Here is a 27,577-nt window from a genome sequence, read left to right as displayed (position 1 = left end):
ATGGATAAAGAAGATGTGGTATATATACACAATGGAATACTACTCAGCTATAAAAAAAGAATGAAGTAACGCCATTTGTAACAACATGGATGGACCCAGAGATTATCATACTAAGTGAAGTACGTCAGACAGAGAAAGACAAATATCATATGATATCGCTTGTATGTGGAATCTAAAAAAATGATACAAATGAACTTACTTACAAAAGAGAAATCAACTCACAGACTTTGAAAACAAACTTTTGATTACCAAAGGGGAAAGGTCGGGGGAGGGATAAATTAGGAGTTTGGGATTAAAAGGTACACATTACTATACATAAAATAGATAACCAACAAGGACCTGCTGTATAGCACAGGGAACTCTACTCAATATCTTGTAATAAGTTATAATGGAAGATGATGTAAAGAAAAGAATATATATATATACACATATATATATATGTATAATTGAATCACTTTGTTGTACATCTGAAACTAACACAACAGTGTAAATCAACTATATTTCAATAAAAATTTTTTTAAAAGAAAAAAAGGCTTTGCAAGGAATGGAAGGATTTATTCATTCATTCATTCACCCATTCATTTAATAAATATACTTTGAGCAGTGGGCTCTGTTTTGATGTGGGGGATATCACAATTTAAAGGAATAGCCACTTCTCACAGAGCTCACAGTCTGGGGAGTGACAGACACAAATAAATGAATGAACGAGTAAACATCTGAGGTGCTGATAAATGCTCTGAATGTGGGGATCGGCAAGGGGATAGACGGTGAGGGACAGGTATTTTAGGTAGGTGATCAAGGAAGGCCCCTCTAATACACTGCTGAGTGATCAGACAGCTGACGAGGCGAGAGAGTGGTCCGTTGAGCTGTCTCCTGGGGAGGGCCAGGGTGGCAGAACGGAGCTGCCCTGGGGAGAGGGGAAGATGGGCTCAGATCGGGAGCCAGGAATAAGTATACGACGTCATTTATATTAACACACACACTTTATATTCCTGGCTTCCTTCCTGTTTTATTTTATGCTGTACATGATCAGCCTGAGCTTTTTAACCATGTTATGCTATATTTGTAATTCCTCTCCAACACGCTGTATTTTAAAAAGTTCACTTGCATTTTCCAAGGATGTCTGGCCCTCTAAATTCTGTCACAGATTCAGAGTTTTAAAAAATGTATTCCTTTAGGAAAAGAGATTCAAAGGTATGTAGCTACCATATGGCCTAGCAACTTCACTCATATGCAGAATAATGAAAACGTGTCCACACAAAAACCTGCACGTGAATGTTTACACAGCAGCATTATTCATAATTCCCCCAAAGTGGAAACCACCTAAATGTCTATCACCTGATGAGGGAATAAACAAAATGTGGTGTCTGTCATCTTAAAAATTTGAATATGCAAACCAGACCTTACAAAACATATGTGTAAGGGATCATCTGTCTGCAACAAACGTCAAAAACTTGCCTTCTCTCAGCTGAGTTGCCTCGGCAGTTGTACTTCTTACAAGGAGGCAGGACATGGAAGCTGCCGGGCCTCTAAAAGCCTAGGAGTTGAGACAGTTTCTTCTCTGTATTTTATTGGTCAAAGCAGTCCCAGGCCAGCCCAGATTCAAGGGTGTGCAGAAATAGACTCCATCTCATGACTGGGCAGTAGCATGTGAGTATAGGAAGGGAAGAATTGGAGATAAACTAGCATGAAGACAGAATAGGTTGGGGAGCAAGAAACCAGATTCAAAATGTCGGAAGCCACTAACAACTAAAGGTCAAACTATATTTAAAATAGTTAAAAGTCAGATATTATCCACCATAGTGGATTGATTTGTTGGTCTCAATTCTTTACCCCTCCCTGTACCCACACACTTACTTGATGCAGACTATACTTCCCTGTCGCTTGACTTTGGTCTTAGGTATAAGTGTTATTTATCGATTGTTGCATACCAAACCCTTCCCAAACTTAGTGGCTTAAAATAGCTATGTCACAATTCTACGGTTTGGACGGGGGTTCTGTTGCTGTTCCGACCTGGGCTCATTCGTGAAGTTACATTCAGCTAAATAGGCAGCTTGGGGGCTGAGCTAGGACAGCTGGGATGGCCAGGCCTCTCTCCACGTGGGCTTTCATCCACGAAGAGGCTCAACTGAGTTGGGTTTCCTCATCCTCATGTGGTGACCACAGCATCCCAAGAGGGTGAGGGTGGAAATACAAGGCCGTTTTAGGCTAGGGCTCACTGAGTCACAAAACTTCACTTCTATCACACCCTACTGGTCAAAGCAAGTCACAAGCCCATCTTCAAGAGGTAAAGAATATGTCTGGGAAATAAACTACCTCTTGATGGGAGGAGGCGAAAATAGGTTACGGCCATATTGAGTCTACGAGAGCATGTGACTTGCTTTGGCCAATGGCATGGACACTGCAGTGACTATGCGCCAGTTCAAGTCGAGGCCTAGAAGATCCTTGAGCGTCTCCTTTTCTTGTGCTTCTGCCGTCATCATGTGAAGAAGTGCGTGGGTAGCCCACTTGCCCAAGAATGAGAGACGCTCTGAGCAGAGCTGATCCGGCCAGTCTGTAGCCCTGCAGTGAGATGCAGAGCTGCCCAGCTGAGCCAAACTTAGGCCGGCTGAACCCCAGCCAGGCCGCAGAAGCAAAAACAGGATAAATGATTATTGTTCTCAGCCAATGAGTATTTGGGTGATTTGTCGCACAGCAATAACTAATACATAGGGCAATTTTTAAGAGCAAATATTTGTGAATAAAATTTATATCCTGTCTTATATTTGCTTGTAACTGTATAAACTGTATATATATATATATATATATATATATATAAATATATATATATGTGTCACTTTCAGAGGCTCCTCTAGTTAAAGGCAATAGAAGAAAAAACTGCTATATTTGGGGAAACATCATTAGAGTTTCCACTACAACAGCACTTTCAGAAGCAAAACCCCCATCACAAATAATTGTATTTATTCATCAAATATTTACTGAGTGACCAGTATGTGTAAAATACTATACCTGAGACTGTGGTATCTACAGTGATGAATGTGTGTGCGTGTTACGATCAGGTTGGGCAGCTCTTAACAGCAATGGTTGTTATGGTTGCTCCACAGACCAGTTCCCCAAAGATCTGACCTCCTCTCTTACTGCTCTGCCATCTCTACCATGTCATATTATGACCCAAGATGATTCTTAAGTTCCAGCCGTCATATCCACAGTCCAGGAAAGGAGAATGACAGAAGGGCATGCCTCCTTCCTTTGTATTGTAACTTTCTGGAAGTCCGTGTGTTTCTAATTACGTCTTACGGCACGAATTTAACAGCAAGACCACACTAATTATACGGGAGGCTAGGAAATGATCTTTTCTTTTTGCCAGCAGTATGCCCAGATGAAAATCAGGGGTCTGTTACTAAGGAGGAAGGGAAGAATGTATATTGAATCGGGCATCTAGCTGTCTCTGCCACAATACATAATGGATTTTATTTCCTGGGAGCAACTATATTAGTTTCTCAGTAATGACTATACTAGTAAATCTATTGATTTTTCAGTCCTGATCTATCCATTCCTATTGTCAGCATTTTCATTAACATTTTTGGTATTTCTTATATATATCCTATCATTATTCATGTTCACTCACGTTCAGTACCTGTACACCTAGGATTTATAAATTCCTTAAAGACAGAGAATATCTATCTATCTCTATATCTCCACAGAACTCAATACGGCTGCTAAATGGTGACTGAAGTCAATTATTAAGACAGTCCACCTTCCCCTCATGTTCCTTCTTCTGGAATAAAGAAGTCTGTAATATAAATTCCAGTCCTGTATTATTTATATAACACGTCTTGATCTTTCAAGATCAAGTGGATCTCCGCTTCATCTCGTTAGACTTCTGGTTGATGAATAACTCACTTTTGATACAGAGAAAGCAGTGGGTCACCACGTATTCTGGACCCCATGCAGTTAGGTCAAATGGGGAAGTCCTTAACTTATATTATTGAGGCTCTTTCCTTCAATATTCTCCCATTATTCTGTCAAATGCCCCTAGAATTTGCCCGTTAGAAATTAATTTCTTTGTGTTAAGAAGTATCTATTTTGTCATTAAATGCATGGAAGGTTATCTTTATAAGCTATTCACCAGTCATTCACATTTTAGAGTATTTTGGAAAAAAAAGACATTGTCCTGGGTTTGTACAACGGCCAGTATCTCCAAGTGACTGACCCTTGCCGGCTTTTTAATTTCCACGGCGCCACTCATGCCCTCTCTTCTCTGTTTATCCAGTTGGGATTCCATGGTCCATTGTTATAGTTTCTCACCTCCCTGCTTTGTTATATCCATGTAGCTAAAGCTTAACCTGTTCAAATCTAACCCTTCACCTAAACTGCCTCTGCACCCAAGTAGCTGAATGTGGCTGGAGAAAGACATTAACACACACTAACTGGTCTCACACCAAATCATGAACCTAGCCTCAAGTGGGTCCTTAGATCTGTCCAGCTACCCTGCCAGCTCACCTGGGTCCTCCAACGCCTCCCCCATCCCAGATGACTAATGTGCTCCTTTTCTTGCAAGTCAGTCTTTCATTCCCTTCAAATTATTCTCATCGGCATGCATACATGCTAAAATATTTTCCATCTTAAAAAAATACCCCTCTGTTACTGCCTCATTCCTACGTCCCACCTTAACATCAAACTCCTCAAGTACTTTTAGAGTGTTTGCTCCCTTACTTCTCATTCTCTCTTGAACTCATGACAATCACGTTTATGTGCCCTCACTGCACTGACACTGACCTTGTCTGGGTCTTCAATGACCTTTACATGGTCAAGCCTAATCATCAAACAGCTGCTTACACTCTCCTTGAAATTTTCTTTATTGCCTTTCTCTCACTTTTTATTGGATTTCCTCCTAGCTCATTACTATTCCTTCTTAGTCACCTTTGCCTGGACCTCTTCCTTTTGCCAACTTCTAAATTCTGCAAAATCCCAGTGCTTTGACCTCCAGCCTCCTCTCCTCTCCATCCATCTCACTCCCTAGGTGGTCTCATCCTCGTGGTTTTAAATTCTATCTGCACACTGGTGACTCCTGAATGCATGTCTTTCGCCTTGACTTCTCCCTGGAACTGACACAGGAGGGAAGGGGTCGGGGTACGACCTTTAAAAGAATGACATAGCCATAGGGCATGACAAAAACTGGTTAGAACCAACTAGGTCCGAGGTGGCAGAAGATCTGACTTCCAGTGGACTTTGAGTCTCATCATACGCTCACTGTAATACATTAGCATATGCTAAATGACACACCACCAGCACCACGACAGTTCTGAGGCCAACCATAAAAGCTCAAAAGGTGGGTGGTGGCCCAGTTCCTGGAAATCTCTAACCCTTCTCCAAAATAGTTGGAATAATCCTCCCAGTCATTAGACTATGCAATTATCCAGCCCGTAAAAACTAACCACTCCATATTTGGGGGCCTCTGAGCCTTCCGAGATGGCTCACTTCTGTCTCTGTAGTGTGTTTCTCCCAAGGCCGTTCTCACCTTTTGAAATGGACCTCGTTCTGTCTATGGAATGTGTATCTCTCTAAATAAATCCACTTCTTACCTATCACTTTGCCTCTCACTGAATTCTTTCCGCGATGAGACATAAAGAACATGAGCTTCCTTAAGTCCTGGGATCAGCTGTGTGACCTCAATTAAAAGACAGTGGGTTCAAGTCCCAACCTGAATTTTGACTGGGTTCGAGTCCAGGTCCGTGGGTTGAAGTCCTATCTGAGTTGTGTGATTTCAGAACCACAGATGAATATATCTAAGTCCTATGCAAAAGCTTTATTGTATGTTTACAGGACGTCACAAAGTTAACATCCTCAAGGTGAAACTCTCCATTCTCCTCCAACAACTTTCTACCTGGTCTCCTAGTTGCTACTTTTGCCTCTCCCAGGGTTCATTCCCTGCACAGCAACATGAGTGATCCTTTTCATCACAAATCAGTTCACAACCCTCACCTACTCTCTCTCCCCAGGTCTTCTCAACAAAGAGAATCAAGTCTAAATTCCTTTTCTTTTCTGTCCTTTCCTTTCCCTATCTTATCTTATCTCGGTCTACAATGTCTTACAGACTGGTTTCTCTCTGACCTCATTTCTGCTTAATTTCACTCATTATCTATGTTCCCGTCCTGCAGGCTTCCTTGCCACTCTGCTGCAGCACCTTTGTGCGTGCCCTTTCCTCTGCCTGGAATAGTTTTCCTCCAAATATATGCAGGGTCTGTTCCCTCCCTTCCTTCATTATGGTTCCTGCCCCCCAATGCCAGGCTTTTCCCTCACTTCCACACCTCAAATAGCACATACTCCTTTCTCTATCCCATTATTCATCATTTATTTTTCTACAGACCATTCATCGTTACAGATATCAAAGAATATATTTATCTGTTTGGTTTTCTGTTCCTTCCTCTAGAGTGTATGTTCCATGAGGACAGAAATTTTGTGTGTTTAGTTCACTGCTACATCCCCAGCTCCTAGAATAGTTTCTAGTACATAGGAGGATGCATTAAATAAATATTATTTGAGTGAATGAACAGCCATTTATTAAGCAAACAAAAGAGTTTTAATAGAGGAGAGGAGAAAGAAGAAAGAAGTTTTGTAAGCAGGAAACTGTGTCAGAGACCAGTGAGCTCAGGACCAGTTAGGGTGTTCTAGGCAAGGACAGGGAATAATAAAAATTCCTAACATTAACTAGGTTGTCTAAAGTCAAGAATGACTCTGATCACACACAGTATGAAGAGGCTGGATTAGTACTCGCCTGGGATACTAAAAATTTGGCCTATAATTCTAGCCTGTAGTTACCAGCTCTGTGGTGTTGGGCAAATCTCTTCACCTCTCAGAGTTTGCATTTAATTTTCTGAAAAATAAAGGGGAGACGAAGAGGAGGAAAATAGTTCAAAGGTACCTCCCGGCTCTAAAATTCTTTGGTCATATACTGACTTCCGGACAGGCCGAAAACCTTCTGGGGCCTTTCCTCTCCCAGGCTACAGATTTAGTTCAGCGAGTTAAGAAGACAGAGGGGAAAGATGCCTGGTGGCAACCACTACTCCATTAAGATCCTTATCAACAGTAAACAGTATGCTCTGCCTTCTCATGGGCCCCACTGGGAAACCAAAACTCCTTCTGGAATAAAACCTTCTACATCAGTCCCGTAAAAACAGACAGTAGATTCACCTAATTCCAGCTTAGCAAGCAACACTGCAAAACGGGCGATGATGTCTGATGTGTTTTCCCGCCCACTGAAGTCCTTGCCAGCGGGCTAGGCTTAGGTGAAGTCACTCCTTAGGTTCGATCTCTATTCTACTCTAGCTGGTCGTTTTCTCCCACTTCAGTGCTTCCGAGTGATGTGTTTGCCCCTTGCTCTTTCTCTAAATGCAGCGGGCCTCCAGGAGATGATACTAGCTAATCCCTACCTGGTAAAACAGGAAATGCTCTTTCTTTTTTTCTTGCCACTTAGCTACAATCTATGTTCTTTAGTCACAATCTATGTTCTTTTCTGGTGCATGAATTAGTCAGAAATTTAGGCTTATGTGTACAGTGTTTTTCACTTGTGGAACACATCGAAACAGAAAGCCAATTTTTGTTAATCTGCAAAGCCAACTTTGGTTAAAGTAATTTAAAGGCTTCAAAACAGAGATGAGTAGGAACATCTTGAACATACAGAGAGACACTGTGGTCAGCGGATGTGCTTGGGAGACTGAGCGTCCTAGGCTAATGCCTGCTTTCCACTCACTACTTCGTGGCCTGGGGCAGATCATTAACTTCTCTGTGCCTCAAATTTTCCTCGTCTGTAAAAGAGGGATAACACTACCTACATCAAAGAGCTGTTGTGTGGACATACATCAGGTTTCTGTAAAAAGTTGATTTCCAACAGATGTTAATGGCAGGCAAAGATATTTACGGAGGCAGCGGGAAGAACATATAAGGTATCAGTGAGTTCAGCTTTCACTTTTTTTTCTTGAGAGGTGAAGAGCACAGCAGTTAAGAACACAGACTCTGGGGCCAGGCTGCAAAAATTCAAGTCCTGGCAAGTCATCATTTATAAGCTATATGACCTCAGGCAAATTACTTAATCTATCTGTGTGCCTCATCTGTAAAATGGGGAAGATAATAATAACCTTATCTCATTGGGTTGTTAGAGTTAAATGAGTTAATACACATCAAGAATTTAGAACCGTGCCTGGACAGAATAAGCATCTGTATGGGTTAGTGTGATGGTTAAGGTTATGTGTCAATTTGACTAGGCCAAGGTACCCAGATGTTTAGTCAAACATAAATCTCGATGTCTCTGTGAAGGTATTTGTAGATGGAATTCACATTTAAATCAGTAGGTTGGGTAAAGCAGATTTTACCCCCATAATGTGGATGGGCCTCATCCAGTCAGTTAAAGGCCTTAAGAGAAAGACTGACATCCCCCAAGGAAGAAGGCGATCTGCCTCCAGACTGCCTTGGGACGTGAGTGCGGCGGCGTCTCTTCCCTGGGTCTCCAGCCTGCGACTCTGCTGCAGGGCCTCTGTGCGTGCCCTCTCTTTCGCCTAGAATACTTTTCCTCCAAATATACGCAGGGTCTGTTCTCTCTCTTCAGATTTGGACTTGCCGGCTCCCACATCCCATGAGCCAATTCCTTAAATCTCAGTCTCTCTCTCTCAGCCCCCGCCCACACACCCACGCACGCATACGTACACACCCTATTGCTTGTTTCTCTGGAGAACCCTAACAGTTAGCAATTATTATTTTTGTTTACAGCACAAAGTGATGCTCTATTCTGCCTCTTCTCTAAGAGTACAAGCAATCAGTAATCACATGGCAAACGTTCACTTTAATCCTTCCGTTGCTGAAGAGTTAAGAAAACTAAGAGGAGAAAATTAAGGTTTGCCTAAGCAGAGGCAAGGGAGCGAGGGGGTCAGAACCCTCACGGCAGGTTTAGGAAATGATGAGTTTGGGTGGAATGAGTGTCCGTTTAGGGAAGTAGTGGATCAGAAGGCTGCTGAAGGGCAGGAACAAGCTCATGGAGAAGTGTGAATACTAGCCTTAGAAGCTTAGAATTTTTTTTTAAACACTGTTGGAAATGGGGAGCTACTGAAGCTTCGTGAAACCGTGCTGTAAGATGAAAAATAGTACCAGTGGGTGTAGGATGAATTAGGAGGGAGAAGCCACAGAACGAGAGAACGCGTAGAAAATGTTATGTAACCTTGCATTCACCAGTTACATATAGTTCCAAGAGCACTAAGCATCTATTTCTACACTATTTTCATTGGGTCACATTTCAGGCCATATGACAGTCCCTCATGTGGGCAGGCTGACGTCCCTCTCTTGGTCCCCTTCCCTTTCTTCCCTTTGCTGTAACTCTGCCCTCTTCCCGAATCTCAGCGTTCTGCCTCTTCCCTGTGGTCTATGCCAAGGTGGGGTGGCGGCAGGGAACACCATTTCTGTTGTCCTTTGTGACCCGGGGATATCTTTCCTGGTTTCATTCTGGGAAGATGATTGTCGATTCTTATTTTATGGGAAGGTATCTTCAAGAGAACCAGTGTCCTTCTTGCTAACTTCTCATAGCATAATCATTATGTGCTATTAGTTTATTTGAATTTTCACAACTTTTTCTGGAGTATTCTTGTATATAAAATCTAGAACACCCAAAGCCAAAGTAACATTTAAATGGTAAATGTTAAAGGCTGGTTTTCGAGTCTATATTTAACACTACCAGGGTTAAGAAACACAGTCCGGTACTTCCCCAGAGTATGCTAATTAACTAGGGGAAAAATACTGTCTCTTCTGTCATTGGAAGGGAAACTGACCAATAGAAAAGCAGTTCAGCACCTACACCCACTCTGTATACCTAATGAGGTGTGTTTGTACATGCCAATAACTCATGCTTTGGGTTGCCTGACAACCAGTGACAAATGTGCCTTTCATCATCTCTTACAATGTTACTTTGGGATACTGAACTCTAATCTAACTGAGACTTAGGAATGAGTTTAGAAAATTAGGTATTTCCAACAAGTTATAAGCGTACATACTTCTGAAATTACAGATCTCAAAGACAATGGTAGTTTCTATTAACACTGCATGCATTTTTCTGTTGTTTATCCACTTGTATAAAACTACTTATTCGAACATTCCCTTCATTCTACTGACAAGAAAAGTACTGAATATTCCTTATGAAGATTACAGGGAATTTTTGGCTTGTTTCAGCCATATCCTAATAGCAGTACATTAGCAGATATGACTTGGCAATAAACACGCAGTTTACATTCTTGAAGGTACAACTCTGACCGTGTCATTCTGTATCATTTCCCACAGCTGGAAGGGTACAATTTTAATTTTAATTTGTTTATATGTTGCTTTATAGGTGGACCGAACTTTTTTTTTTTTTAAAACTAGCTATTTATTGGCTCCTCCAGTTCACTTCAAGTAAAATCTTCAAAGAATAATAACACTGGTTTTTTATATGGGACATTTAATTCTCTGCTTAATTGAATTCTTGTAGCAGTTATGAAAGTCAGCCAAGGCAGGTTATATTTAGTGTTATTTTACATCTGATAAAAGAGGGGCACAGCAAAGCTAGCTACTTGTCTGAGGCCGCCCATTGGTCAAAAGCAATGTTGGCATTCCAGACTCAGGCGAGGTATATTTTCTGTGAGTCCAAGATACTTCTCAAGAGTTGGAAACTTGTTTTTTCTTTCTCATTCTTTCTAGGTAGGCTTGTATAATATTCAGCAACTGAATAATCCCTAACTTAAGAGAAAGACAGAGACAGAAAGGGGAAGAGGAGCCACAACACTCCAAGAATAATACTTAGAGAAAGCCATACTTCTCCAGTTAGAGCATTCACCATACCTAGATAAATGCCTACTATCTCCTCTGCCCCCTCGCAATTTTCCTGAGAACAGAGACATTTATATTTTTCATTCATTGCTATAAACCCAGTAGAAACTTCATGAAAAGTTATTGAAAAAATGAATGAAAATTTCTTTTTGAATAAAACTGCCCCAAGAAAACCTCAACCAAATGATTTTAAGTTGGAGCTACTAACTGTAGGAGTCAGGATAGGCTAGGTTAAGTTAGCTCAAGATGTAGCAGCAAACAGTATCAGGGGCTCAAAACCACAAAGGTTTGTTTCCTGCTCAGCTATCTGGCCACGATGGGTTGGCAGCAGGATTCTGTTCTCCACAGTTAGTTACTCAGGAACCGGACGGAAGGAGAAGCAGTGATCTGGAACTTCGTTAGTTGTAATGGCAGAGGGAAATAAGCCTTGAAGGGTCTTGCTCCAACTCAGAAACGCTGTCACCTCCACGCACAATTCACTGACCTAAACTAGTCACAGGCTCCCTACCTTCCCACAGCACCACCCATGAAGGGGCCAGAAACTGCCTGGGAGGTGGAGAGCAGGAACTATTTGGCAAATGGAGCTAATGACTATCATATTCCATTTCCTTGATTTTGAGCTTTTGCAATTTAAGTAACAAAATGCAATTTTGTTTATAACTTTTTCTATATTTATAAAATACGATTTTCCTCATAACAGCCCTATATGAGAATGATGCATAATGAGATTAAATACTTGAATAGGGCCAAATAGAAAAGTCAGAGGTGGAAATGGAAAGATAATTCAGATCTCTATAACACTGGTACTGGATGAAGCTCATTTATTCCATATTTGTGGGAAAAAAAGGAACAATTACATTCTAAAGTAAAATCAGTGCTACAAGTTTTAATAGGGTTCAAAGACAAGATGTAAAAATTGTTTGTGTCAGGGTTTTGGCAATTATTCTGGTGACACACAGAAGGGACATCTGGGCTAGCAATTCTAGATAGAAAACCACCTGAACTGTGGAAAACTACAAGCTAATATCTCACACTTTAGGCATGAGGCCAGAAGTAGCATCCGGAGTCTTACCTGGAGAACTGCTGATTCTAACGGAGGAAAAGAAAAAATGTTTCCTTTTACCGTCTCATGTTCTCTGGCTGGGACCCTGGAAATTAAATTGACAAAAGACAAATAAAGAAGAGAAAAAACAGTTTTAATCCTGTAAGTATGAATGGAAATTTCATAAAGAAATGAGACCCTAGGAGACCAGATGATTGAGGTTTATATACTATTTTAGGCTAAACAAAGGAAAAGGGGCTTTGAAGTAGGGGAGGCAAGTTACAGGAATGCAAGGGCAGGAAGCGTGTATTAAGTAAGGGTTGTCTTGTTATGTAGAAAGGAGTCTGTCAGGCGGTAATAGTTCTCTCTGGGAGTAGCACTCTTTCTGGTACTTCCAGGAGCCACCATGAAAGATGGAAATTTCCTTTATAAATGTAAATTTCCTTTACTAAAGGGGAAATTTATACTCTATTTTTAGGCAGGGGGAGGTGAAGAGCTTTTTCTGCATCTCCTGGTCCTCAGTTGCCTTTAGTTCAAAATAATCCAAAGAGGGCTCCTCTGGTGGCGCAGTGGTTGAGAGTCCGCCTGCCGATGCAGGGGACACGGGTTCGTGACCCGGTCTGGGAGGATCCCACATGCCGCGGAGCGGCTGGGCCCGTGAGCCATGGCCGCTGAGCCTGCGCGTCCGGAGCCTGTGCTCCACAACGGGAGAGGCCACAACACTGAGAGGCCCGCGTACCGCAAAAAAAAAAAATAATAATAACAATCCAAAGAGGTGTATTTTGGGGGTCACATATTCTGGTACCCTTCACTGACTATACAAAAATACCATCTCTAATGTTTTAACAAGAAAAAAATTGGTTATTCATTAGTGAATATTAATAAAATTATCAATTCATTATTCCACAGTATTTGGCCCCCAGGAGCATTAGCAACTAATCAGGAAAATGGGTAGTGTTAAATTAATTAAACAACGCCTTAGTAGCCTAAGTAAACAAACCAAAACCTAAATCTATAGCGCCCTAAGGTTACGAAATGAAAACCTAAGGACAACCAACCACAAAGTCAAACAGACTTCCCCAAATACGGTACCTATTTAAACTGTAGCCAATCAAATCATTTTCTTGCTTGGCTTTCACATCTTCTCTATAAAATCTTGCCTCTAGCTGCGCTCCTAACCAATTCCGGTTTGGTGCTGAACAATTCCAATCAGTTTTGGCTCAAACTCTTAAAATGTGTAATACGCCTCAATTCATCTTGTAACAGTTCCAGTCCAGTGGTTCATTAGCCCAAATCTCAAATGGTTTATGTCCTCACTTTATATTTTATAAGGCCTCCTGCGACCTGTCCACCCACAGCCTTGTGACCCATCTTGAGTATAATTTCCCAAGAGTGACAACTATCAAATAGTTCAAGTCTTTAAAATATAAAGTGAAATAAAAAGGAGCTCAACTTAATGAAGCATGGAGTGTTGCATCCACTTGATTCTTTTGGACATTATGCACTGATCCCGCATGTTGAGTATATGTACATTTGTACTACATTTAGCCATGCTTCAGAGATGCAAAAGGCAAAAATAAATAATTCTAAAGAAGTAAACTGCTGGCTTTATTCCTAATCAACTGTGGTAGAATGTGGAATGGTATGGTTTTCAAATATAACTCCAAGGACTGTATTAGCACCAAACATATGCATATTCTTCAGGTCAGCCTAACTGACCTTGTTTATCATATGCCTGTGAATTACAGTCTATTATAATAAAAGGATGTAGCAAAGTCATGATGTTCTCAAATCCTGGACATGCAGTTTGCAACTGCTTAAAAAGAAGGTCAAAATGCCATACATAATTACAAGTGTTTTAGACTTCCAAACTTAAAATTTCTCACGTCAACAGTTCTTGTTGCCAAAAGTTTTCACATTTGTGAGAGCAAAGCCCTTGATGATCTGGGGTCTGTATGTTTGAGATACTGCAATACATGGTACTATATTACTGATGAACAGATTCAAAAATAACTTAATTGTATTTAAAACTCAGCCACCAGATCTCTCCATCAAAAGAAAAGGCCAAAAGACACGTACTAGAATGTTTATAGTAGCACTATCTGTAATAGCTCCAAACTGAAAACTACCCTGATGTTCATCAGAAGGATGAATTCAAAGGTATGTTTACAGAATGAAATAACATGAATAATCTACAACTATATGCAACAGTATGGAAGAATCTCATAAGTATAAAGTTGAATAAAGGGCCAAACACAAAAGAGTGTATACTTCGTGATTCTATATATATCAAGTCCAAAGACAGGCAAAACTAATCTATGTTGTTGAAAGTCATGATAGGCAATGACTGGAAGGCAGTATGATGGAGTCCCTGGGTGTTTATAATGTTCTGTTTCTTGATCTGGGTGGTGGATACACGGGTGTGTTCAGACTGTGAAAATTCACTGAGCTGTATACACTTGGGATATATGCACTTATATAGAGAGAGACACACACACACATAACAGGGTGGGAGAGGGCTTTCTGTAAATAAGATTGCCTTGTCTGATGGTTCAGATATGCATGTGTATGTGTGCGTGTGTGTATATATATATATATGGCTTCAATAAAATGATCAAAGAACAGAAAATTCCAGGAAGCCCATGAAAATTGAATCACTCTCTAAACAGAATGCTCAATGAACTGGTTTCAGAACAGTTGTCCGGGGAATGGGATACCTAATATGTCAAAACAAGCTAATAATTTATCTTTAAAATCTCTGCTTTTCTCTACCTCCAGTGATATCACCATAGTTTAAAACAGGTCATCTCCCACCTTGGAGTTCCTCTGATTTAGTCTCCTAACCAGTCTCCCAATAACCTGTTCTACCTATTCACCTACACATTAACCAAAGCAGTTTAAAGTCTAAACCAGATCCTTTTTCTCCTTTGCATAAAATGCCTCAATAGAGTCTCATTATATTTAAAATGTAAAGCAAATTCCAAGTCTTGGCTACATCCTCTGGCCTCTGTCTACCTCATCTCCTTCTGTCATGCTGCTCTCTCCCTCCCTCTAAACTAGACCCACACTGGCCTTTCTGTTCTTCCAAAATGTCAAGCTGTCCCACCTCAGGACATTTGCTCTGCTGTCCCCTCTGCCCAGAACAATCACTTTCCAGGTGCCGTGGCTGACTGATCTTCTCACTCTTTGTTTAAACGTTATTAAGTTCTTATAGAACAACCCTCTCTAGCTAACCTCAACCTCCTATTATCCTCTGTATCCACATCTGTTTATTTCCTTCCTTGACATGATTTGTTATTATGTCATTTGCTTGTTTACCTCTTTCTGTTCTCCCTCTTCCTCCTCCTTAGACTGGAAGCTTTATGAAGGCATCTATCATGTCTATTTGTGTCGAGATTTATCTCCAGTGCCTGGCACACAAAAGGTCCTCCCTAAACACACAGAAATACTTGTGGAATAAATGAATCAACATTCTCAAGGGGAGTCTCCTGGCTGTCCACTGATTAGGACTCCGCGCTTCCACTGCAGGGGGCAGGGGTTCCATCCCTGGTGGGGGAACTAAGAGCTCGCATGCCACGCGGTGCAGCCCAACCTCCCCCCCCCAAAATAAATAAATAAAAAGTGAAAAAAAACCCCACACATTCTCAAGGGATCACGAGATGCCTGTTCAGTCACGAAGAACGGTGCACTGTTGAGTTTTTCAAAGAACAGCAATGAAACCAGATGTCTTTCATTACCTCCGCCCAGGCAAAGTGTTGGCATTCCGTTCTGGCTTTCCTAGTTGTCACTACCGCTCCACTGCCCCAAGCGACACACTGCCTCTCCTCAACCCCCTGGCGAGGTACCAAATTTCTCGACCTCACCCACCGCAGAGGCGCTCCCTCATTGGCCAGAGAGCCACGGCCTTCGGAAGGGCGGACATCCCCGCGAGCCACCACTGGCCCAAGTTGACGTCGCTCTGCGGTGCACTGCTGAAAGTCAGCCAAGTCCAACGGCCCTTGAGGGGAGGCTCGGTCCCGTCAGAACCTGTGATTGGCTGCGACCGAGAGCCCGGGAGGCGTGCGCGCCTCGCCGCTGAGCGCGGATTGGTCGGAGCTGCCATCAGTCAGCGGGAACAGACGTGCCCCTCTCCATCTGGCAGCTGCCCGAGAAAAATTCTCGAGAATTTCCAGCAGTTGAGCCAGTGGGTGTTCTAACTGCTTGCTCCAGAGACTGGAAACATCGGAGAAGGCAGTCTTATTTACAGAAAACCCCTCTCCCGCCCTCCGTTAGCTAATTACAATTTTTCCAGGGACATTGCCATCACGAGGTAAGAGCCTGGAGAGTGTACTTCATTTATTTAACCGTTTATGATACTTACGGATGGGGGCACAGCCCACTGCTCCCGGTCCGCGGAATGGAGGGTAAACGGAGGAGGGTTCCCCAGGGAGGGGAGAGGAGGGGAGGGGAATATCTGTTTAGTTCCCCAGCCCCTTCAGTCCGAGCCCGGCGGCCGGTGCCTGGGTTCTCTGTGCGCAGCTTGCTTTCTTTTCGAGTTCTGGAGCAGCATGTCCGGGCGGGGCCCACCTTGGTGGCTGAGCCACCGGCTGCCGGCATTTCCTGCGGAGCCTTCGCGCTCGGCCTGAACTTGACTGCGAGCTGGAGGCTCCTGCCGAGCGAGGGTGGTGGGCCGGGCTGGAAGGAGGGAGGGGACCATGGAAGGGTCGATGGACGGGAAGCAGGGACCGCCCGCCCTCGCTTCCCTTTAGCGAGGCCCCGAGTCGCCTAGCCCCAACTCCCGGACGCGAGGATGCTGCGGGGGTCAGCGCCTTGTCGCCGCTGCAGCTGCGGCCGGGCCGAGGGAGACGTGGCGGTGGCCGGAATCTGTCCGCGGAGACTGCGGTTGGGAGGCGGGGTCTGGGCGGCGGAAGGTGCGCGAGGGAACCCAGCCGGCAGCATTGCCGCGCGCTGCGCCGGTGGGAGGCTGCGCTTGCTGCGGTGTATCGCCCTGGGTCGCTCAGCTGTCCCGGCCAGCGAGCCAAGCCCAGGATCCCGAACTGTCCAAGGGTGAGCTTTTCAGGGGCTCGGAAGAGAGAAGGATGCAGAGCCCTAGCTGGGATCGACCTGAGGACGTGGGTCTTGCTTTGCCAAGAGCGCACTATAATCTCAAGGCCTTGTGGCTGCTGACGTCTTCTTTCGCAGCCGCCGTCTGTCGATTAGAGATTTCCCAGGAGGTGACAAAGGCGAGACTCCGGGTGGCAACAGCCAGGGAATTTGGAGTCTCTAAAGCTCCACCGGCCTTTCTGAGCTTCAGACTGGAAATCTGCAGCAAGGCCTCTCCGGTCCTTGCACACTCCACCAGTGCGGAGGAAAGAAGGAGGTGGTCGGCGCTTTAGAACTGGGCAGCTAAGGTGACAGATTATGTTGGTCTTGAAAGACAGCAATAGTGTCGTAGTCTAGGGGAAAAAAAGTCTCAGTTATAATTTTTCAGGATTTTTTTCTCGGAACCTTAGTTGGTTTCTGTTGGTCACCAACACAGGCACCTACTTCCCTTGACTGGAATCTTAGAGAAGAGGAAGAGTGGGAGAGGTGCTGGTGATAGAACGTAAAGGAAAATTCTTCTTCTTTTTTTAAAAAGTTTACTGAAAATTTAATGTGTAGCTCTCAACGTTGTATTAGGTGCTCTAGAGGAAATGAAAAAGGATAAAATACACACTTTATACTCAGTTGTTCTGGAAAATTCTTAAATGAACGTTTGGAATATGGTCTGTATCCACATTAACTGAAATGTTTTACAAGATATTTATGGAATCAGAATGATGAATACTTTTCATTGCTCCCATGTTCTTGTCTCTATTCACACATCTAAATACATATGTTCACATCAAACCTAAGAGGAGTCATTGGAGGTTTCTGTTTTTGTTTTCTCCCTCATGTAGACTAGTAGATTTTCTTTCCTTCCTCCTAGCAGGGTACTGGTAAAGAGGATATTGGAGCCCAAATTTCCTGAAATACATTTTGGAGGTTTCCATAATATTTGAATCGATTGGGATGATTTTTTCTTTTTTCTAGAGTGCTTAAAGAATTATTTTAAGAATATTAAAATTTACCTGTGTTTCCGTTGTGCAAGTTACTGATATAAAGATACCTGAGTGCCACTTTATAATGGGCAAATGTGAATACTTCGTTAAATATTTTTGCTAGAGGTATAAATCTAAGCAAGTTTCAGTAGTACTGATCCCTAGAACTCCTGAGTAATTTTGGCATGTGCTTAACATGACAGCAATAAACTGCACTTTTTACCTGCTTTCAACAGTCAAGAGCAGTTTAACTCAAATCCCAAGTGCACGCTGCTGCCAGAGACCGGGAGCGCCTCCCTTTTCCAAAAGCACATTTGGACAGCTCCAAGGTGTTTAAATCATTGCGGGATTATAAAATTGGAATAAGATGAAGATGTAAACTAGGCACAGCAATCTTGTAGCTGCGGCTTTCTTCATCACACTCACCCCCTTTCATTTTTAAACAAAGTGTATACTTCAAAAGTTTACTAGAAACCAAATGCCTTTTTTTTCCCTTTCTGATGCTTTTCACCTGAGATTTCCTACTCTCAGGATGTGGCTTTTCACCAGCGCTCTACTGTGGAATCTCTATGCCTCCTCTCGTGGACTCACAACTTATTTCATTTAACCCTCTTTGCTGAGAATCCCCCCCGCTAGTCAGCGTTGTTCAATCAGGGGTCAACTGTCAGAGTTCTGTGTCAGGACTTTAAAGTATGAGATTAACCAAAAGCATTGAGGAGGAGGAAGATGGAGACCTGGTCACACAAATGAATATTAAAATGATGAAAATGGAAAGTATTTTCAGCGTTTATTTATTGTCAGTATGTAGAATATATGCAGGCTCACACTGACACGTTTTAAAAAATTCATGTGATTAAAGTAAATCGTGAGCCATACGTTTTGTGTTGATTGGGGAGTAAAAACAGTTTTGGTTTTGAATAACATATAACCTTCAAATAGAAGCAAAGGAGTAAACACCTCTTTTTTTGGTAATGGGATGTGGTTTCCCTTTGATAACCGGAGGTGCTATGTCTCCCCCGACCCCAGTGTCGTCATAAAAGAAGTGAGTTTCAGACTTTAGTACATGATATCAGCTAAAAGGCCAAGAGGGAACGGCCTCCTAAGTCTTTTGTGACCCATTAATAGTTTGGGAGGCCATCTTCATTCTAGATTCTGAGAAGGCAGGGCTCAGATGTCTTCCATTGCTTAGGTATCCAAGGGCGTTCTTTGGAACCTCATCCTTTCCTTCTACTGCTTTACTTACTGAAAGGAGTAATGGTCCTTCCTACACACAGCTAGACTGATTTCCAAAAACTTATTGAAAATGATTGTTTCAAATCTGTAATGCATTTTCTTGTAGATGAATTCAAGCTGGGCTTTTTGTGTGTGTTCATGTGTGCCTTTTGGGGAGATACATTTTTTTCAAATTCATTTTTTTATTGTGAATCAATTCAAACGTGCAGTTGAGAATAATATAACACCTGTATACCCTCCGCCGGCATTATCAAATCGTAACATTGTGCTATTTTTTACAGTTCGTTTTTAATTCATAAAGTAACAGAACGAAACACTGTGGAGACGAATTTCTGCTTAGAACCTTATTTGTATGGCAAACTGCCAGAAACACAGCCCTTCCTGCAGGGGTGTAGGAATTCCCCCTGCCAACGCCCTGGGGAGGCTTTCGGATGAGCTGCAGCTGTTAATGTAAATGCATAGATCAGAGGCTCATAAATCACGGCTGCTTGTCACACGTGCAGTTGCCCCCAGTTTCTGAGATCACACACACGACCCAATTTACATTAACCAGAATAATGAAGTTTAGTAAGTTGAGAAATCTTAAACTGAACTGAGATCCTAGATTGTATCTTTGCTAAAACTTGGGCACTCTCTGAGTACAGAACTATCATAAATATTCTATTAACCAGTTTTCTTTTTTTTCAATTTCTAACTCTTGTAAGAGACTTTGTTACTGTTAATATTTTTCCCCACCTTTTCTTCAGAGCAGTGGAGTTAATGAAGGGAAGACTATTTAGTTACACCTGTTTTCTATATTCTCGCTACTCAAAGTGTGGGCCTGCCCGACCAGCAACTTGTTTGCAGGACCAGGGAGCTGGTTGGAAATACGGCATCTCAGGCCTCACCTGACAGACTGAATCAGAATTTACATTTTAGCAAGATCCCCAAGTGATTGTAGGTTAAAGCTGGAGAAGCACTTGTTCTATGTGAGCTGTGCACATTGTCAAATTTTTATAGAATTTAAACCCTGTGAATGGGGTAGGTAAATCAATTCATTTTTGATCCACTATTCTTAGAAGTAGGCTGTTAAGTGCCACCTCCTTTACAGACTTCATTCTTGGTACTATCTAATGATATATCAGTTATATTTGAAATCATTGATGGAGTCTCTCTCTCTCTCTCTCTCTCTCTCTCTCTCTCTCTCTCCCCCTCCCTCTCCCTTTCTCTTTCTCTGTTTCTTTCGACTCAGTTGCATCGTTTCTCTGGAAGACAGCCCATTGTTGTTCCATTGACGGTTCCCTAATTCCTGAGTCCTCTGGAGTTATGTCCACAGCTGCCTTACTTACTTTGGTTAGAAGTGCTGGAAACCAGGTGAGGAGGAAAGCGCTACTCGGCGCCCGCCTGCTGCAGGACGACAGGTGGGTGACGCCCACGTGCCACAGCTCCACTTCAGAGGCCCGGTGTTCTCGGTTTGACCCTGATGGTAGCGGACGGCCAGCCACCTGGGATAATTTTGGCATCTGGGATAACCGCATCGATGAGCCGATTCTGCTGCCGCCCAGCATTAAGTATGGCAAGCCGATTCCCAAAGTCAGCTTGGCGAACGTGGGCTGCGCCTCGCAGATTGGCAAACGAAAAGAGAACGAAGATCGGTTTGGCTTCGCTCAGCTGACAGACGAAGTCCTGTACTTTGCGGTGTATGATGGCCATGGCGGACCGTCGGCGGCCGATTTCTGTCACACCCACATGGAGAAATGCATCCTGTACGTACAAATGATACAATGGCTTTCACTCTCTGCAGTGTGCCTTCTGCTTCCTGTTTAAACTTCACCTTTTGGCTGAGACATTCACTGCTTTTTTTTGTTTGTTTTTCTATGTATGTATGGCTGCATTGGGTCTTCGTTGCTGCTGTGCGCGGGCTTTACTCTGGCTGCGGTGAGCGGGGCTTACTCTTCGTTGCGGTGCGCGGGCTTCTCACTGCGGTGGCTTCTCTTGTTGCAGAGCACGGGCTCCAGGCGCACGGGCTTCAGTAGTTGTGGCTCGTGGGCTCAGTTGTGGCTCGTGGGCTCTAGAGCGCAGGCTCAGTAGTTGTGGCTCGTGGGCTCTAGAGCACAGGCGCAGTAGTTGTGGCGCACGGGCTTAGTTACTCCGCGGCATATGGGATCTTCCCGGACCAGGGCTCGAACCCGTGTCCCCTGCGTTGGCAGGCAGATTCTTAACCACTGTACCACCAGGGAAGTCCCAAGGTTCACTGTTAAGGTAGTTATTTGAGTGCTTTCACACTATTGTTTTATGAACAAGCAGTTGCTCAAGCATGCCAGTTATTACAGATGATTATTACCACTTCAGAAATATGTATGTTTTAACAACTCCCTTGGTGAGAGCATTGACCAGAATCTGCAGCCCTTGACTTGTGATCATTTCAAGTGAATTAACATAATAAAGTACATGATCTCATGTACTCTGAGAATCTATGAGTAACATTTACTCCTATCAGTGCAGGGCACACAGTGCTTCAGTAAGTGGTAATTATTCCTTCAAGTGGTATGAATAGCTTGGAATACTTGTTGAAAATAGCTTTAGATGATTGGCATTAGAATAGGGAAAATGCTTTTAATGAGGGTGCTTTGGAGCTCTTTAAAAAGTTTATTTACCGCAATTATTATTAATTATTATTATTATTAATTATTCTACTGCTAGAATTAAAAGAGGGGGAGAACATGTGACAGTTATGACCACGTGACTCTTCTTCCCAAGCATAGTTATTCATACCGTTCATCAGTTGATTTATATATATTTTGCCTTATTCCACAAAGGAACTCAGTGGCTTAAATTTAATATAAAGGAACTCTTGACTTCTCAGGGTTGTGATAGTGAGGATTAATTTTTTAAGGATGGAGACTTGGGCTGTTATTTGACTGTTTTTAAAGGCTTATCTCTGTGCCTGATTCTTTCTCAAATTGATTCGTTAATATGTGGATCTGAAGCCTCTGAAAGGCAAGCCACGGAGGTCCATTGTATGGAATGACTCTGCTAGCTGGAGGGACCAAGAGGAAGGCTAGAAACCTGTAGTCAAATGACTGTTTGGGGCTCTTTTTTCCTCTCCATGAAGGGATTTGCTTCCTAAGGAGGAGAACTTGGAAACTGTGTTGACCTTGGCTTTTCTAGAAATAGATAAAGCCTTTGCAAGGCACGCCCACCTGTCTGCTGATGGTAAGTAAAGCAATCTCTTTCTTTACTGTCCTGGGGCATTTCAGGGAAAAAGGAAACACTTTAAGCCCTTTAGGGGTGGGAGTTTTAATGTAAGTTTATTTGTAAGGATGCTTATGTTGAAAATGATTTTTTAAATGAAGAATCACTTTAAATGTTATTTGGAATCCAAACGAAATCCACTTTTAAATGAACTATATTGGAGATTGTTTTAGAAATTGGAGCTCCAAAATGGCTCTGATATTGAATTTCAATTTTACAAAGATTAAAAAACATTTTTTAATCTGTTTGATTGCTTGTTTTATGGGCAAGAGGTCCGTACTATGAGAGGGTTTATTATTTTGGGTTTTTTTTTTAAGAGGAATCTGACAAGCAAGTACTGAAATTCACTACAGGGTAATCTAATCTAGCCAGAGAGTAAATGTCCACATCAGAAGAAAATTGCTAATTGGTCCTCAATAGAAAAGGACAATGGCTAATATGCACTACTCTGTAAAATTAGAAGGAAGATCTTTTTTCTTCCATTTCTTAAAAAAGCTTGATCTTGCAGCTTTCCCGTGGTAACTAGTTGACATTTTTTTTTATTTGTTAAACACAAGGCCATGGCAGCTGAATTTTAGAATTTGTGTACTGTGTGACCTTACATTTTGAAAGTAAAATGTTTCTGATTTTGACTAAATTTATCAAAACCATTTCAGGAGAATGTAGCTGATGTTTTTTGGTTAGCTGGCCCCCCAGTTTATTGCTCATAAAGTTAACCTTGAAAACTTCTGCAGCAACCATTTAAATGTATGCATATAGACCTCATAACCGATTTGAAAACGAATCATGCAGTAATATTAATCTGTGTTTTGTTCCTCCTTTTGTTTAAAGGAGGTCAAAGTGTACCACAGCAATGTTATTTTTGTAACTTTCAGTTGGAGGGCTGGAAATTCTGGCTATTTCACAGATGAGGAAGTGAAACTCAGAGAGAGGTAGAAGGTCAATTGCAGAGTTAGGCCTGAGATGTTCCTGGCACCCACCGTGGCCTCTCTCATGGGCGTATTTAAAGATGAGTATTAGAGAGGATGATTCTAGGATGGCCCTATTTGCCATTTTAAGAAGTTTTTCCTCCTCTTTTTCGAGAACTTTATCATCATCATACTTCTCCGAAAAGCATTAGAGTCCACTCTCTTTGTTCAGTTCAGGGATTTATTTTCTCGTTTGTAGATTATTCAGGCCCATTTTCTCTTCTCCGTTCCTTAGGACTTTTCTTCCGCCTTCCAGCTGGCCCCTCACCTTGTGAAAATAAGGGTTGAGAGACGGTAGATTTTAGCATAAGATTCTGTACTTGTTCCTCGTGGGGAAAACATACAAAAGTGAAGAGATTCTGTACTGGTTCCTCGTGGGTAAAACATACGAAAGTGAAGAGGACATCAAAACACTTTCTTATAGCTGTATTTTTATAACTCTGAATATTGCTATGCTTTTATTTCATCCATAAGCAGGTCGGCTGTGTATCACACCACGAAGTTTATTGGCTGTAGCGCAGGTGGTGTGCCCCAGCTGTTGCGTAAATAGGTAGAGCTCACTGGGCAAGGTTTTCAGAAAGGAATGTTCAACTTTACCATGGAAATGTGGCCAACAGTCAAAAACCAGTAACCCTTCATGGGTGCAGTTAGCCCTTTTGTAAAGGATCTACTTGACGAAGATGCTTAAAACAGTGATAGATTTGGTATAAAATGTGAGAGTACTCCTTTCATTTATTAAATAATAAATCACAGTTAAAGGGAATTTTGAACTTAGGGAGAGAATTGACTTAACTTGCCTACCTTAAAAGAACCTTTCTAAAGATACCTTTCTCACATCAATTCAGTTGTGCAAAGACATTAATCATAAAAATGTACTTCATTTCTAATAATGAAGTGAAAATTTATTTATTTAACTTAGTTCCTCTGTCACATACTTTGAGTTAATGATCTCAGACCTTTCATAAGATAATTCTAGAATTTATTTTTCATTTGCTTGCGAGTATAATGGAGCATGACAGAATGATGCTTAGAGTACTACTAAAAGAAAAAGAAAGGGTCTGTTATGACATTGTTGTTCTTAAGTCTTATTTTCGATGTATTCTTATAGATCAGTTAGTCTGTGTGGTTTTTTTTTTAAGTAAGTATTTTGAGAACAGCTTTAAATTTATTCTTAATCGGTTGCCAAGGCTTCCAAAGGTGGCAAAAATTGCCTTTTGATTTTTGGGGGCTATTTTATCAAATATATTAAAGCCACTAAAGATAGGATGCTGTACGTCGTTTAACCTTTCAATATGCGGATTTTTTTTTAAAAAAAAGCGTACCACTTCAGATTTCAAAGTGATTATTTAAATTAAAAAACATTTTTTAGTTTTTAGTAAGAACTGAAGCAGTATCAGTATTATAAGAGCGAATAATATTCTTTCTGGCATAGCTGTGAGTAGGACCCATGCTAGTTAAATAAAATTGGGAAGTAAGTGGTTTGCCCTCTGCAATTTCTTTCACCTTTTCTTTCAGCATCAGCTCCATTTTCCCTCCTGGAACCCTTTCTGTGATCAGCTTGAGGGTAGGGGCCATGGCTTATTCAGTTTTGAATCTCTAGGGTTCAGCACCCTGTAGAGAGTCTGGAAGGTACTCAATAATTATTTGGACTAAACTGATCTCCACTGCCTACGCTTTCTTACCAAAGTTATTATAACTTATCCCTTGATTATCCTGTAGCTGATTTAACCAAATTATTAACATAATGTATATAGTTTAATGAGTTATCACTTCTAGGGGGGGATCTGAGTTTTGAGTAAGGAAAGCTGAAAAGAGATTGGTTAAACCATAGGAATGAATCACTAATGCTGGAATTTCAGGTAGGGAAGAGTGCCCCACGTCATACTATTAGCTTACTCAAAAGAAAGTGAAAATAATAAAGTGAAAATAAAACACTCTCTTTTTAAGACTTTCATCCAATATCTGCATAAAATACTTCCAATTACCTCATTAGCATTTAAAATATTTACTATTTCAGTTTAAAATGGGGGTAGTTTGAGGAGAATAAAATCAGAATGCCACTTATCAAGAAACAGACCTTAAGAAATTGCTAGCTATTTTTATTGATTTGTTGTAGATGCATTTTCAATTTACCCTTATTTACAACTAGCTAATTTCATCATCATCTTTGAATATTTTGTATTCATTTTATACCAGTCATGTGTATTTTTACAATTAATGAAACCAGCCAGTAAGTTCGAGTGATGTCCCATTAGTCTATTGTTTAATGAACAAATTGTCACTCAAACCAGATGGTAGAAAACTTAGATGATATCCTCTATATCCGATAAACTCTTCGAAGTGTTTCTAGATTGCTTAAGATTTGAAAGCAACAAAGCTCCCCAAGAGACAAATGGATCAAAAAGAGAAGACTTGCTCTGACGTTCAGAGTGGGAGACGTTGGTGGCAGCATTGTGAGTCTCATTGGAAACTTCCATGCTCTTCATGTTCCTTGATCTCTTTATGGAAGAATTACACTAAAAAATAACCAGTGTGAGAAATGCCATGTTTTTGATTTCCCTTCTTATGTTGGAGGCAGCCAAAAGCAAAAAAAATAGGGACAGCATTGAAGAGATATTCTTATTGTGCTGTTACTGCTTCAACTTGTTACTGATTTAGTGTTTATGATCATACATGTCTAGAATGCCCATTTTTGATAAACACTGAAACTGTATTGGTTTATACATATTATTTTTTACACAGTTGAATAATTACCGGGGGCGGGGGGGTTATACTTTGAAAAGTACAGCTTTACTCTTTATGTTGCCATTCAAAATCTTGATCATTTCTCTTTTGATATATTGACCTGCGACACTGGAGGAAAGAGAGAGCTGCAGAAACTCCCATTTTATGAATTACATAAAATTGTAAACATTCATTAGAGCTCAAGAGCCTTGCTAGCCTTTATTTAAACAATTAATTTAATCTTCTATTCAAAAAATGCCTTATAGATACTAAAATCCTTGCACTTAGCACCATTAACAAGTAAGTCACTCCTTGTGTCTGGTATAGGAGGTGCTTTGATTCCTTCTTGATTTATGTTTAAATCCCAGTAATTTGGTGGTATACTGTAGTTTACATCCTCTCTGGTATGCTTGTCAGATACGAACTATTCAGTGCTCTACCCATGAATTCCCATGAATTTTCCCTTTTGTAACTGGGACAGTTCTGATATTGATACCAAACAAATTTACGGTGCATTTTTTTCAACTCAATAAACGTACTGATTTACTCTTCAAGACTGACTGACTGACCGTGTGTGTGTGCATGAGTATACAGATGTGTGTCTGTGTTACCACAATATGTGTCTTGGTACACATACATTTGAATATAGGTTTTCCTGCCTTGGGAAGCCACAAAACCAAGAAGTGTTGCTCTGTGATGAAAAACAGACTCAACTACAAAATACCATCAACTTGGGCAAACTGAGTTTTGGAATCATTGATTTGGCATCTCCTGGAATATTATATAATTTGCTAGTGAAATTTTCACCAAAATAAAACCCTTCCCCTTATTTTGCAGCTCTTTCTCTACCCTCCCCTGTGTTGCAGGTTTGTAATGTTTGAGCACAATTCCTGGGTGAATTTCCTATTTGCCTCTGTGCGTGTTATTTGTGGCAGAGAACTGTGCCTGGTCAGCAGCTCTAGACCTGGAGCCCGTGGACACTATATGCTGGGCTTCAGTGGAAAGAGAGATCTGCTTAATTTTGTCCCAGGTGAAGGAGTCCAGCGGTTCCTAGCCTGGACTACTGGAAGGTTCCCACATCCTCTTTGTCCCATTAGTTGAGATGACTTGCAGTAGAAAATGTCCAGTGAGTGTTAAGAACTTATTGAAAGATGTCTTAGTTTTATAGTTTTGTTGTTAGGGGAAAAAAGTGAGAATTTTTACTTCCATGTTAAATGTTAAATGAAAATAAATGCTGATTTAATATTTATATTCTTAGATGCTTAGCAAACCAGAACCAACAGTTTTGAAAACTTTCCCATAAATCCTGGGATTTTGGAACTGTGAAGTTGGGTTGGTTAAAAACTCAAGCTCTTTTAAATTCCCAAATGGCAGAGCCATGAATTATAATCCTAAGCAGCTAAACTTGAAGTTTTCATTTATGAGGTTTTAACTCTTGATGTAGCCAATTAAAAACCACTTTTAAGAAAAAG

At 41.5% G+C, this 27,577-nt stretch overlaps 1 protein-coding gene and 1 long non-coding RNA gene across 4 annotated transcripts in view; one reads left to right on the top strand and one right to left on the bottom strand.

Moving 5' to 3' along the window:
* Positions 1 to 739: 739 nt before the first annotated feature.
* Positions 740 to 16,840, bottom strand: LOC113625947 (uncharacterized). The gene is made up of 3 exons (XR_003434964.1): positions 16,248 to 16,840; positions 11,918 to 11,993; positions 740 to 1,682 (listed from the first exon to the last, which is right to left on the bottom strand). It is a non-coding gene; the product is annotated as an uncharacterized LOC113625947 (long non-coding RNA).
* PPM1K (protein phosphatase, Mg2+/Mn2+ dependent 1K) overlaps positions 16,048 to 27,577 on the top strand; it is a 20,759-nt gene continuing 9,229 nt past the window's right edge. For 2 of the 3 annotated variants that reach the window (XR_003434962.1, XM_027116904.1), the window contains exons 1-3: positions 16,048 to 16,196; positions 20,411 to 20,924; positions 22,274 to 22,374. Coding sequence is in view for 2 of the 3 variants with exons in the window: in XM_027116904.1 (XP_026972705.1) it covers positions 20,485 to 20,924; positions 22,274 to 22,374 (541 nt within the window). In the remaining variant the exon portion in view is untranslated. The remainder of the gene's footprint in view (positions 16,197 to 20,410; positions 20,925 to 22,273; positions 22,375 to 27,577) is intronic. The other variant, XM_027116905.1, reaches the window with a different exon arrangement.

The sequence above is a fragment of the Aethalodelphis obliquidens genome, unplaced genomic scaffold (genome assembly GCF_003676395.1).
Source record: "Aethalodelphis obliquidens isolate GAN/ISIS:26980383/991018 unplaced genomic scaffold, ASM367639v1 scaffold17, whole genome shotgun sequence".
Classification (NCBI taxonomy): Eukaryota; Metazoa; Chordata; class Mammalia; order Artiodactyla; family Delphinidae; genus Aethalodelphis; species Aethalodelphis obliquidens.
Note: the sequence above shows the minus strand (reverse complement) of the source record. Positions and strands in the feature narration are given on the sequence as shown.